Below are 14276 nucleotides of genomic sequence, written 5' to 3'. Positions count from 1 at the left end.
AGCCCAGGTTAAGAACCACTGTTCTAGAGCATGTTCTGTGTAGAGTACTTTATTGGCAAATCATAGCTATAGAATCTTAATTTTCCGACTGTCAGCTGTTTAGTCTGTTCGTAATGTTCTTCATCTGTTAAAGCCTAACTGAGCGACAAGACTACATAGCATATATTATGTCTGTATATACATAAAATATTTTTTTGTATGAAAGAAGGAATCTTGCATGAGGATATTTGACCAAATCCATAATATAGTTTTTTTTTGGGTGAGATTGCATAAATATAAATGTGGTGTTAAACCCACCACCACCCGACAGCCGATTATTACTAAGAGTTGTCACGTAAACAGAACATGCCAATTCGTCACTGGTACAGCACACCGGTGTCTTGGAGAGCCAAGCCACAACATTTACAATTGGAGTACGACGTTTTCCCAGTAATTACAACAATCTTCATTAGGTGAAATGCTCCTGTTTCGTTTGTGTTAAATTTACCAAATCCGTTTTAATAATTATTTGGCGTGTGCCAGGAAATGAGAGTACCTGAAAAAAAAAGCAAAGGTTTTTTTATATCGTGATAAACATGAAAGTGCCTGTGAAATTAGCCCTAACCTCCCCCCTCCCTAAAATCCCTGTTGGCCCACACGCACACACTGCAGTGAGCAGACGGTGATTGCTAGAGGTGACTCACGTATATGACATACTAATGCGTCCGGACAGACTAGAAAAGCACACATGCAGACTAAATGCAGCCACACACAGACCCAGAGACCACACACACATGCAGATTGCATGCAGACACGCAGAGTTTACACAGACGCGTAAAAACAAGATGCAAAACACGTACTTGCAGACTAAATTAGACACGCACACCCATACACAAATACATGTCGACACAATTTGTATGTGCACATGTATTTGTGTATGTGGGTGGGGAGCGGTAGCGTAGCTGTTAGCGCGCTGCGCTACGAACCTGGCGACCCGAGTTCGATTCCCGCTTGCGGCCAACACCAGTGACGATTATTTGAACCAATCCTGGGCCTCCCCTAGGTCGACTCAGCCTTAAATGAGCACCTGGCGCAGTGTGTAAACATCACCACTAGGGATACAAAGGCGGCCGGGCGTGGTGTTGGCCACCCACCCCCTCGTGTGCCGTGCCGGCCTTCATAGGTGCTCGCAAACAGCACTTGCCCAACAGTCTGTACTGGCTGTACAGGGGATATTTGTTCATGTGTATGTGCACACATACACAAAACAAGATGCGTCTCCCACCATAGCCCTTTTTAGTTTGTTGGGGAAAGTGCTGTTTGGGAGCATCTATGAAGGCTGGTTGGGCTGTAAGATTTATATGGATTGGTACCCAAGAGTTGGCCTGGAAAAAACTCAAGTAACTGGATCACCTGAATAAGAAGAGTAGTGCGTTGATATTGAGATATGGTTCCATTATGTTTCATACTAATCCAAACATTTTTTTAAAGCGTTATGGATGAAGGCAGGGAATTACTTTAAATGAATGGCAGCAAACGACATGTAATGATTGATGTTGCCAGATGTGGCGTCAGTTATATCAACAAATGTACATCAGCATTGAGAGCTGAAATTCCCATGACATTGTGATGCAAGGGCTGTGTTAGAAAACTCTTCCTTTGTTGCCAATGTCTGTTTGTCTCGCTTGTGCTGTTGCATTTTCAGCCCCATCTGTTTCGACATGATAGAAGAGGCGTACATTACCAAGTGTGGTCACAGCTTCTGGTATGTGCTTCTGCTCGGAGGAGAATTGCTTGTGTTCACTCGCTCGAGCTGCACGCTCGAGATTAAATCGTATGCGGCAGGCAGCAGTGATTGCTTCAGTGGTCGTACATGTATGTTGATAAATAAAGGATATTGTGTAATGCACCTCGTGGCACTGGATAGTTGTATTTGTAAGAAAAGAAATGGCATCGCGCAATGTTATATTACATTTCGGCACCTCATACATACTTAGTACCCTATGCATTGTCTGTGAAGGGATGCGGTAGTGTAGTGGTTAGCGTACTGGGCTATGAACCTGGCGACCAGAGTTCGATTCACGCTCATGGCTAATGCCCGTGATGAATATCTGAACCAGACTTGGGCCACCCACCCCCTCATGTACAACAGTACCGGCCTTCATATGTGCTTGCTAACAACACTTGCCCCAACAGTCCTTTAAGGCTAAATAGGGAATCTTTGTATTTGTATTCTTAGGACTGTCGAGGATAGTAATGGCTGGGTGGCTCAGGTAGCTAAGGTTGGGTCAGAGTTCTAAGCCATCACTGCTGAGATATCCTGGGTTTGTACCTGGCCATGCATCCATGTTTTTAATGGTCAAATCCTGATTGTCAGTGACAGCACTATATCAATCCTTCATATTAAATTAGTTTTTTAACTAAATTATGCTTAACACGTAGGCTTTCGCGACAAATATCATCCATTGGTTTTTGGGTTAGATCGCGTAAATATATAAATGTGTCGCTAAAACCCACCACCACCCGACACAGCCAACTAGTAAGGGCTGTCGCGTAAACAGAACGTGCCAATTCGTCACTAGTACAGCACACCGGTGTGTTGGAGAGCAAAGCCACAACATTTACAATCTTGAGTACGACGTTTCGCCAGTAATTACAACTAGCTTCATCAGGCGACAGACAGATTTGTGCAGAAGTCCACCTGTTTCGTTCCTTATATAGAGGCGAAGATGTGGTGACCACGCTTTTCCGCTCTTGCACAATGTGGGGGGGGGGGGGGGTTTACTGAGGCAACGTACATTATTATTATGCATGTGCATTATGCAGGCCCTTTGAACTTGTCCTTCCTGTCTATTGTGCTTATTACCAACGGTAATCCCTATTAAAGTACGCTGCCCTTTGTAGGCATGCATTTAAATAATGTATTATTTGATGATTCGCTTCCACGCAGCACTAAGGCGGTAGCTATCCGAACGGTTAAAGTTATTTTGATTTCTTTCAATTTCGATAGATTCTCTAATTAGTCTTGGCCAGTAGTAGCTCGTTTTGCACAAGATTTCAATATTATCAAAATCAATTGAGTGTCCTTGTTGGCATGCGTGTTTTGCTACTGCTGACAGTTGTATTTGGGAGAATTTAATATTTCTCTGATGTTATTTTAGTCTCGTGCTGATCATTCGTCATGTTTGCCCAACATAACATTTACCACGTGCAGTTAATCCTGTACACACTTCTGTTGATAGCTTCGGTAATACATCTTTTTCAATGCTCTTGCTATTGAAACTCCCCAAGTAATTAAAACGATTAAAATACCGTACATTACGGGAGGAACTGTTAAACTAGCCAGATGTTTGGAAAAACAAAACATCCGAGTCAGATTTGGCACGGTGCATAAAATACAGAAATTAATATCTGGTACAGAAGATGTATTGCCGAAGCTATCAACAGAAGGTGTGTACAGGATTAACTGCACGTGTGGTAAATGTTATGTTGGGCAAACAGGACGAATGATCAGCACGAGACTTAAAGAACGTCGGAGAAATATAAAATTCTCCCAAATACAACTGTCAGCAGTAGCAGAACACGCGTGCCAACAAGGACACTCAATTGATTTTGATAATATTGAAATATTGTGCAAAACTAGCTACTACTGGCCAAGACTTATTAGAGAATCTATCGAATTTGAACAGAAATCAAAATAACTTTAACCGGATAGCTACCGCCTTAGTGCTGTGTGGAAGCTAATCATCAAATAATACATTATTTAAATGCAAGCCTACAAAGGGCAGCGTACTTCAATAGGGATTACCGTTGGTACGGCTATTTTAACAAACATAATAGACAGGAAGGACAAGTTCAAAGGGCTCGCATAATGCACATGCATAATGTACGTTGCCTCAGTAATCCCCCCCCACGTTGCGCAAGAGCACAGAAGCGTGGTCACCACATCGTCGCCTCGATATAAGGAACGAAACAGGTGGACTTCTCCACAAATCTGGCTGGCGCCTGATGAAGCTAGTTGTAATTACTGGCGAAACGTCGTACTCAGATTGTAAATGTTGTGGCTTGGCTTTCCAACACACCGGTGTGCTGTACTAGTGACGAATTGGCATGTTATGTTTATGTGACACCCTTACTAGTTGGCTGTGTTGGGTGGTGGCGGGTTTTAACGACACATATATTTACGCGATCTAACCCAAAAACCTCTATTATGGATAAATTCTGCTTATTTCAGCGAAGAGAATTAAAAGCACAAGTTTGATTGACATGTTGCATAAATATGTTGAAGACGATTGCTTGTGTTGCGATCGAAACGTCGTGATATTGTTATTATTTTGATTATTTTTTCTATCTACTTTGCTTTACCTAAAGACCCAAAGAATATGATATAAATATGTTGTGCCCCTAGTATGGATAAAGAGGCTGATTGAAGTGACTTCAGAAGTTATTCCATCTTATCCCCTTTCACTGCCATTTTCTAAACGGAGGTCCAAATTTAATTGTTGTCATCTCATAACATGATGCACCATCTGATATGTATATAAGATGGTGTATTTTACATTGTCATCAACGTAATTTTGAAAAATATAAACCCGAGTGATATAGTCCCCACAGTGAGATTTATTTACGTGGTTCCAAATGTAAGCGTTTGATAGGAAATATTGGATCTTAAGGAGAGGCTGCGTAATAAAGTTGTGCGAAGTGATGTTGCCGACAATTGGCACTGCAAAATAGAGCGCTCACAATTTTCAGTGTGATTAATGATTCATCAAGCCTTGCAAACACTGTTTGTTGTGAGTTGTTTACGAAAATGCAGTGTTATCAGTGCATTCTAAGATGAAGCCAATCGTTCTGTTAATAAGGAACTACCCCAGGTGTTTTATTAGTATGTTTATAGCCAAAGTCTGAGTCCTAAAATGCTTTTAGCTGAAATTGTGCCCATTAACTCTTACTGATAAGCTTTCTTTTCAAAGTACTTCTTGCTGAGCAGTAGTCCACACACACACACATTTTATTTTGAATGGACCCCATAATTTAGATGGAGTGCATTTGCCAATAATATATTGCAACCACAGCAGCATTTGTCTAGAAAGCCCGAACTGCTGATGAGACCTTGAAAGTGTAAACTGGTCCATAGTTGGTTGAACATGCATCTGGAAAGCCAGTGGGCATATGTGTGGAAACAGATATGTGCATAGTTGTTCTCTACATTTCAAGAGGAATGTATAGTGATGTATCATGATTCCTTGGTGTATTGTTATTTAATATTGAACGTTGCTTGGTTTGCTGGCAGGCACCTTTAAACACTTAGCATTCGCGTGATCGTAATAATGGCCACTTTTTTAAATTGTAATTTTGTGTTAATGAATTAACAGCTGTGGCATTCTTGCAGGCTACATCATAGGTAATTGAATACGTAAGCCATACGCATCGAAGCCAGATGTTTTTTTTTACTCCCATTTTTAAAAGAGCCCAGTATTCGGTGACTCCAATGCCCGACGTTGTATTTTTTCCAGTTTTGTCAGAAAGCAGATATGGTTTGCAGGAAACCTATTAAAACTAACGAACTCACAGCCCTTTTCAATTCACTGCTGGATGGAGGCCTCACCATATGTTGTCGGGGTTGAGGGTTGTTTGACTGTCCATTGCCACGCTGGACAGAGTGCTTATTGAAGTGAGTTCTGAGGTCCCAGGACCGGTTTGGATATGGCGTGCCACTGATGTTAGCTGTGGCCAAGAATCGAAGTCGGGCTGCCGGGTTCATCGCATAGTTGCCTAACCACTGCTTCCCACGCTCCTTCCCGTGTTGCCTGGCAACAATTGCGGGTGCGCTGACTTCGAGGGGTGTGGCACGGTTTGTTTTCGCTCATCCGATAATTGTCGGGAAATTTTTTTTTTCAAGCCGAATGAACGCACGCAGCCCTTTAATTTGGCTTTTGTGCCAGAGTCTCGCCCAGTTAGAGCTAACGCAACACGATGCTGAAGTGGTTTGTTATTGTATTCCATTTTTTTCTACCGTCTGATGAATGCGCGACAATATTCGGTGATTGGTAAATTTTCCAATGATGCTAATAACGATGATTGCCAATTACTCGCCGTTGCATTTTGTCTGTTTCAGTTGCAAATGCATCCGTCGGAGTCTGGAGGAGAACAATCGTTGCCCAAAGTGCAATTACGTCATTGAGAATCCAAACCAGATATTTCCCAACTTCCTCTGTGAGTTGTTTTAACTTACTTTCTACCCACCTGCATTTTTTGCATATATTTGTTGCACCACAATGCAACACAGGCCTACAATGATTGATGCTCGCATTATTGTATATTTAACATCTTTTTTCCCATACGCGTTTGTTCGCAGTGAATGAGCTGATCCTGAAGCAGCGTCAGCGGATTGAGGAGAAGAGAATGAAGATGGAACAACCGGTAAGTGTCCCACGTGCCTCGGTTGGAGATGTGCAGGGAAAAACATAACTGGCGCATTTTGTTGCATTATCTTTACTTTAAAATATCCCCAAGTTTTATTCCCATTGTGCAATGGGCAGGATGTCCTTGGACAACTAATCTGATCGGAACATTCACAGAATAAGTGCAACCCTTTGTCCTAGACAGTTATTTTATTGTTGTTGCACTTTCTTATCCATGAAAGCTTGACCGAGTTACACATCTTTTCCAGGAGGGTCCTGATAAGTGGTTTAGTTTGTAGTCGCGGGCTCAGGGTTGCTGTGTGTAGAAGTCGCCTTGTGAATATCCGAATCCCACAGCGAATGATCGACGTGGCAAGCAGTGGTTCGCATACTTTACGAGTATTTGGCTTTTATAAATTTCCACACGAGCCATTTGTGGCCAGATCGCTACTGAAAAACAGGTATATAGCTCAGTGGACCTTACCTGGTAAAATAAAAATAACAGTTTTAAAATAGTTCCTCTACGTGGTCCATGGTTGGAGTTTGCTGACCGAAGACGCACCCGTGTGTCGTCGATAGCTGCACCTGCCTCGACGTGGACACGCAATGAACTTTGCTTAAATAATGAGAAGACTCCCGGCAGTGCTTTTCGCACTTCACAAAGGTGACCGGCCACGTCTCTTGATCCCCGTGTTGTGTGACCCTTCCACCCTTCCACCCTGCCCCACCCCCCACCCCCCCTCTTCCTCACAGAGCGGCCAGCACTGGCATACTATCCAGGAGTTGCTGGCGCTGGACCAAGATGGCTTGGAGCTCGCTGACGTGAACCGCATGCTGGAGCTGCTCACGCAGAAGAAGATGCAGCTGGAAGCGGTGAGTTGGCCCCTGGAGGAATGCGGTGGCGTTTGCACAGGTTTGGCCACCGTCGGCCGCGGGAATGTGGCGCGGTGGCATTTGTGATGGTGGCGTCAGGAGGAATGTGGTGCCGGAGAGGTCGGGTGTTGTCATGTGGTGCGACATCGCTGCGATATTTCGCAGCGATGGGGCGCCGGTATAGTTCTGTTCCGCAGAGGTGTTCGCAAGTGCGGCCACAGCTTCTGCCACGAGCTTCCGCTCACAGGGCAATTTGCTTGTTTTGCATCCCCGTCTTCCGCACGCTGACGTAAGTTGCTTGCGACAAGGAGCAACGGTCCCCCGTGCGCACGTGTAAACGCAGCGTGCGATTGCACGCACCCATATAGCGCCGCTTGACTGTACGCATCAAATAAAAGTCATCGCACACGGTGTTGTAGTGCAAGCAGGCTCCAGTCCCTGCTTAGCACCCGATGTGTACGAAGGGTGATGGAATGTATGGAATTCTCTGACCAATTCTCGGCAGTCATTTAATCCGTGCCTCAAGACATTGTTGGAATCGACTTTACAAAACATTAAACTTGATGTCAGTAATCTTGTGTTGCATTTAGTTGATTTTAGTGTCTCGGTTTGTTGTGTTTTGTATTAACTGTGCATTGCACGTGAATTGTTAAGTGCTTTGCACAATCTTGATCCTGAAATTGCCTTTGAAATCGAATGTTGTTGTAGTTACTTGCTGGGCATATGCATGATTACATAATGGTACAATCCAATTAGGATTATAAAGCACCTGTGTGTGACCACATCTAAAGATGCTCTACACAGTGGTGGGCATGAATGGCTGGAAGATTCCGCAAATCCCCATGATAGAAGGACCCTGTGTTGCAATCTTCACTGTTTAGTCCTGCAATGGATAAATATTTTTTTTATCACATTGCGATAGAGTTGAGCAGCAACCAAAGGTACTGCCTTTGTGCCTGCGAGTGTAATTAAGAGGTCTCCTCTACGCCTAGAGACGCATCATTGTATTTGTACACGTAGTGCGGTGTATTGGTTTACGCACTGCGCTATGAACCCAGCAAGCCTGTGTTTCGTTCCCAGTCAGTTTCAGTTTTTCAGTTTCATTAATTAGGTATAGCCCTGTGAGCCATTCGGCTCTTGAATCGGGTGCAACCGCAACAAACAAAAGATAAAAAAATGAACAAGAAAACATCTTAAGGTGACTGTGTGACTATGCGCAAACAGAAAATCCAGGAAAGCATCAGCGGTGAGTGATATCTGGGCTCATCCCTTCGGCAACCCACACTGACGCAGCATGATGAAAGATGGTCAAACAACCCCCGTGACCGGCACATCGTGGTGAAGCCTTTATTCATTAGTGTATTAACAAAGGACCCTACATTATTTTACAACATCTACGTCTTAAGTGAAGATGCAAAGTATTTTATTTGACCTTGTCACGTGTTGTGTTTTTTTTATTTTTCCAGGAGTCGACAGTGGCACAACACCAGCTGCTGATTGAATTCCTGCAGCAGGCTCACCGCAACAAGCAGGGGGTGCGTTGTCTCTCATCTCGTCACTCGCTGTTCCACATCACAAGCTCCGAACACTGCGTGGCGTATTGGCGTCTCGCACAAACACAGTTAATGGAATGTGTATTTCCTCTGAAGCGTTTTTTTTTTGCGATCCTGGAATGGAATAAAAGCTTAGGAACTGATCGCAGTGGGTTCAATAATTAATTTTTGTACCGACAGCCTTGCAGCACCAAGCCTCTACTGTACACTCCTATCGTGTTCTTTGTTGTAACATTCTCACCCACCCCTACTGGACAGCTGTGAAAAAGAGCTTAATAGCTCATCGGATTCCTCCAGTGTAAACTAATATTCTGATTCTCATATGCATATTTAGCAAGATTCATCCTGCTTAGCTTCTAAGATCTCGATAACATTTGATGCATTAAACATGCTTTGGTCAAAGGCAGTGTTAATAATGGAGGTACATTTTTTTTTTGTGCTGTACTACCAACCGTACTTTTTAAAATGTTTTAGCATTTATAGTTTCGAGACTGTTCCCCCCCCCTCACCTTGTGGTCATCAGAGATGTTCTCATTGACTACCACCATTTACATTTGTAGTGGGTTCAATTGAGGCGCACACTCAACTTGGAGGCAACACTATTAATGCATAACAACCAACGTGAACATTATATACAGGGTGGTGACCACCGTTCCTAACCTCACACACTCGGGGAGTACTACACAGCGTCACCAAGGCAGGTGACGGATTGCCTGGTCACGAACGACGATCAGAGACTCGAGGTTCTGCTGATGACGTCTTCATGCCGGGGTTGAACAGCCCAGCTCTGTTCACGCCCCCCGCTTATAACTCCCGTGGCGTGGCCGGCTCCACCCCAGGCCACACCCCCCTTCTCGACCCTTCAGGAAGGTCCGGGCCCCCAAACACTTGACCCCCAAGCTCCCCCCTGGGGTCCCTATCCCCCCTTTGTCCGGTCACGTGTCCTGTTGGGTTCACGCAGAGTGTCACGGCCTGACATGACCTCCGTGACACCTGCCTACAGCATCCATACTGAGCCAACACAGTAGTGACGTCAAAAGTCCCAACGCTGGTACAGTCCCGACAGTAGTGACGTCGTAGGTCACTCCACATTTATATTGTCCTCTGGTAATCCTTCGGGCTTTTGTTTAACAAGCCTGACTCTGCTGATGAGAGGCAGTTTGTCTTTGAGTGCTTCAACAAATGCTGCTGAATAATATTAGCCTGGAAAGCCAGGCGGCTGGTGGATGAAATAATATTGGTTTGTGGAGGCACAGAATAGAGTCCCGATTATATTTGCATTTCCGTGTTGTATATATTCACTCACTGTATTGTTTTAAAGTTGATCGTGAAATAAATGCGTGATTGGCATCTATTGCAATATAACGGCAACTGCAAATTATTTATCATTGTGTTTTATACACAAATAAAATTGTGGTTACTGGTGCCGACAAGCAAACAGTTTTTGTGTGATGCAGCCTAAGGCCGATTGTTTTTTCTCCCTCTCCGCAGCAACTGGATCAGCTGACGAAGGAGCTGAGCGTCCTGCACGGCGATATGCGGCACGTGGAGGTGCGAGACTGTACCTCGGACGTCGGCGCGCGGTCACCCATTGCAAATAGGCCCTGCGCGCAAGCGGTTCCACGCTCGTGTGTAAATGAGCACGAGAGCCCCAGCCTCGCGATACTAAAGTAAACTATTTATTTTACCAGGTAAGGCCCACTGAGCTATATAGCTCTTTTTCGAAAGCCACCTTGGCCACAAATGATAGCTCAACGAAGTGGGATTCTCTGCATTGGTCTCGACGATTAAGAAGGGTGGGCCGTTGTCCAAAGCATTTGCTTATATATTATTCCTTTCAAGGCAGGGTTTTTAACAGCTATTTAAGAGTTTTTGTGAGATGTGCATTATTTGAGCATTGTGTTAAGTTAATTTATTTTCATTTAACACGTAGGTTTTTGAGGACGGGTGAGAATCTGTTCAGTTTTGGTAAATGTGTAGTGACCATTTTTTTCGTTCAAATTCTTTTTTTTAGCTTTTTATTGCCTTTCTTTCCTCGTGCTACTTTATTAATATTAATGTGCATGTCTGATGTCTTGACTTACGTCATAGCATCGTTCATATTGGATCATCTTCAGGGTGGATTCGAGTGCCTTCCCTGTTACAGGCGGATAGAGCGATTGCATAAATTATTTTCACCTTGGTTTGGAAAGCGTTACAAAGCCGGAGACGTTGCTTGTAAAGTGTTCCAATGATGTCGGTGTGGCTTATATGTAAAATCACATGTATTGGCAAGTTTTTTTTCCCAGGATACTTTGCCCCACAATTTAATCCCCCACCATAATGTGCCATCTAGGAGCTGATGCAGAAACACCACGAAGCCTTGGTGCCCCAAGTGCCCCAGTTGCTGGAGACCCCATCCACCAGGTGAACAACCACCATGGCTTTAGTGAACTGTGGCCCTTGGTGTGTTTTAGAATTGGGAGAATGCGATTTCTTTGGAAAGCCCAAAAGATGGTTTAAAATGCGCCGCTGGAAAATTGGGAAGAGAGTTGTCTTTCGCAGTGTTGGTTCTCGACAACGATATGAAAACACGTCTTCCAGAAGATGATTTATAAACGCGCTGCTTTAAATTGTGCAAATATGTCTTAGGGAAGGTTATCCTGAACAACTGGTTTAACAAATAAATTAAAATCTTCTGAAAGACGGCGCATTCTCCGGATAATAAGACGCACCCGCCCCCATTCCTTTTAAATTACATGGAAAAAAGTGCACCTTATTATCCGGATAATATGGTCATTGCGGAAGGAGGAATAGCCCCACCGTGTGCGTCGCGAGAACCTGAGAGTACGAAACCCCGCGCTGGGAAACAGACGCTGTTTTCTCTTAGTTGATGCAGGCGGACTTCTGACATTGTTGCAACGTTGCTTGCGTGGTTTCTTTCCAGCAGTTTGGTCGACTCGGATTACCCCTTCCCTGCGTTTACGGACAGCGCTCAGGTGAGCCGGCATGCTCGCGTCCCCTACGCATGACATTTACCTGGAACCCGAGCGTCATTGTAACGTCGTAATATGTAATGTACGGCTCTATCGGCTCATTTTGTCATGTTTACGAGCAGTAAAGCCCCCCCTCCCCCCATACGTCGTGGAGGTTTTTTGACCACAGTGCAGGTTGAAGGCAAGGATTGTGGGAGAATAGGCGTACGGCGTAGCGTAGTGGTTAGCGCCCTGCGCTACAAACCCCGCTACCAGAGTTCGATTCCCGCTCACGGCCAACACTATTGGTCCCCTCCCCTAGGTCGACTCGGTCTCAAATTAGTACCTGTTGCGGTGTGTAACCATGGGCACTGGGGAGACACAGGCGGCCGTGCATGGTGCTGGCCACACCCCCCCCCCCCGTGTGGGTGGCCCTGCGCTGTCCTACACGTAGCTCCGTGTCCTATAACACCCGTTATGCATGGCGGTCTCCCATCCAAGAACTATTCTACTTGGCTTCTAAGATCTGACAAGATCGGGAGAATTGCCGGCAATTTTGTTTATCGGCAATTAGAGAATGTAAACCCCCCCCCCCCCACCGCCGATGACAAGCACGTCTTTTCTCTCCATGCTGGCTTGCAGGCAAAGCGGTTACCGTGCCACGGGAACAACTCGATGGCAGCAAGGAGGAAGAAGCTGTCGGCACATTTCGACGACCTGGAGCAGTGCTACTTCACCTGCCGCCTGTCGTCGCCCTCGGGTCGGTACATTCCCTCCGTGGCAGCCGGCCAACGCCGTGCACCCGTAGCGTATATTATGTATGTTGGACTTCTTACGCACCTACGTGGCGTGTTAATCGGAGGTGCGGGGGAAGGACAACAAACGAAACGGTGCTATAGAACAGCAAGTCCTCCTTTAACGCGGTAGATGCGTTCCTTTAAAAAATAAATCCCCGTAAAGAATGTAACGATAAAGTTTGGCGAGATACAATGTACGCACACACAGATGGCGGGACAAATAACTTGCGGTACGCCGCCACGTGTTTGTATTATTTCGCGTACTGTATTGTACCACTCGACCACGCAGCTCGAGAAAGTCGTTCATTGTGAATCTCTCAAAAACTGCGTGATAATGGTGTGCATTCCACGTTATAACGGGCGCGTTCCCCTTTTCAACGGTGTACGTTACGCAAAAAGTCTTCCCTAATGGAATAACTGCATTTAAAGCAAAAACGCGTTTATGTGAACACAGCGCATTAAGCGATGACTTACCGCAGTGCAGAGGTCGCAAACGGGTACCCGATACCCGTACCCTACCCGATACCCGGCTACCCGTACCCGGCCGGGTACGGGTAGCCGTTTGCGACCCTGGTGCGGCCGGGTACGAGTACGGGTAGACCGTGAGGCAGTGGTTGAGTAACCGTTTGTCACTCATTTCGGGTAGGGTACGGGTAGGGAACGGGTACCCTGGTGCGGCGGGGTACGGGTAAGGAATCAAAACCCGTTCGCGACCTCTGCCGCAGTGGGTCTGAACCGTGCCTGGTGTGATATCATCCAGTCACCAGCAGAGGGCTCTGCTCTTGAGCCAGTCTGAAATGACTGTTACCACGGCAGTGCCTGCTGATCAACGCGGTTCGTAAGCCCATTGGGGAACTGCAGACCATGGTGTGAAATGACGCCAGTGAGGCTTAACGTTGCCTTTCGCTAAACTTGCGCGGCTTATTCCGAGAAAGTGGCCGTTTGTGGAGAATACAAAAATGAAGACAAGGATTCGTTTGACCGAGTGAAATAATTTGATTTAGCCCTATAATCTCATTAGCCTTTTGGACCTCAGTGTGGCAGCAGCAGCAGCATCAGTTTAAGCAGGCGGACTCTGGATTTGTCTTGACTTGCGCAGACTGTTTCAGGGCAGTTCTATAATTTCAGATGGACATGTCACAGACTATGTATGCATGTATATAAAATTTCTATTTCACCGTACATAGCCAAACGTTCTAATCGGAGGTGGGTAATCATTGGGGTTAGGCACAATGCAAAAATACATCATGGAGGTCTTACAGCGTGGTCGAGAAGACCCACGCATTCACGTTTGCCGTGCTGGTGGCAGTGATTCACAGGTCTAAGACCCAACACGTCAAGCAACTAGCAACCGACGCACTATCGGAGTTGTAATAGAGTTAACACTTGTCTGGAGTTGAGCAGGAGCTTGGGAAAGAGACGTTTGGAGGGAATTCCAAAGTCGAGCAGTGCGAGGAGAGTAACATAAGATGTGCGAGTTTACCACGTAGGCTTTCGCGACCAATATCGCAATCTAACCCAAAAGTCTCTTATGGGGAAGTTTTGTGACCTGCATTGTGGTGATTGAACACAGTATGGGTGACACAAAACAGTGGTGGACCGAGTCCTCGGCGTGGGCGGAGGAATCAACGAGTGAAGTTCACGTGAACAGTAACTCTAGTCGTAGCAATTGAAGAGTCGCAAGGAGGCAACTGTGAATACCAGCGAGCAAGTGAC

At 45.5% G+C, this 14276-nt stretch overlaps 1 protein-coding gene across 3 annotated transcripts in view; it reads left to right on the top strand.

The window, feature by feature from the left end:
- Nucleotides 1-14276, top strand: part of COP1 (COP1 E3 ubiquitin ligase) — a 30515-nt gene that overhangs the window by 1690 nt on the left and 14549 nt on the right. For 2 of the 3 annotated variants that reach the window (XM_061550417.1, XM_061550419.1), the window contains 9 exons: nucleotides 1685-1744; nucleotides 6098-6195; nucleotides 6338-6402; nucleotides 7137-7256; nucleotides 8723-8791; nucleotides 10301-10360; nucleotides 11145-11215; nucleotides 11736-11787; nucleotides 12406-12523. In XM_061550417.1, the coding sequence (XP_061406401.1) occupies nucleotides 1685-1744; nucleotides 6098-6195; nucleotides 6338-6402; nucleotides 7137-7256; nucleotides 8723-8791; nucleotides 10301-10360; nucleotides 11145-11215; nucleotides 11736-11787; nucleotides 12406-12523 (713 nt within the window). The remainder of the gene's footprint in view (nucleotides 1-1684; nucleotides 1745-6097; nucleotides 6196-6337; nucleotides 6403-7136; nucleotides 7257-8722; nucleotides 8792-10300; nucleotides 10361-11144; nucleotides 11216-11735; nucleotides 11788-12405; nucleotides 12524-14276) is intronic. The other variant, XM_061550420.1, reaches the window with a different exon arrangement.

The sequence above is a fragment of the Lethenteron reissneri genome, chromosome 12 (assembly GCF_015708825.2).
Source record: "Lethenteron reissneri isolate LAM-NWPU_2019-01 chromosome 12, ASM1570882v1, whole genome shotgun sequence".
In the NCBI taxonomy this organism is placed as follows: domain Eukaryota; kingdom Metazoa; phylum Chordata; class Hyperoartia; order Petromyzontiformes; family Petromyzontidae; genus Lethenteron; species Lethenteron reissneri.
The sequence above is the reverse complement of the archived record's forward strand: the minus strand, read 5'-3'. Positions and strand labels throughout refer to the sequence as shown.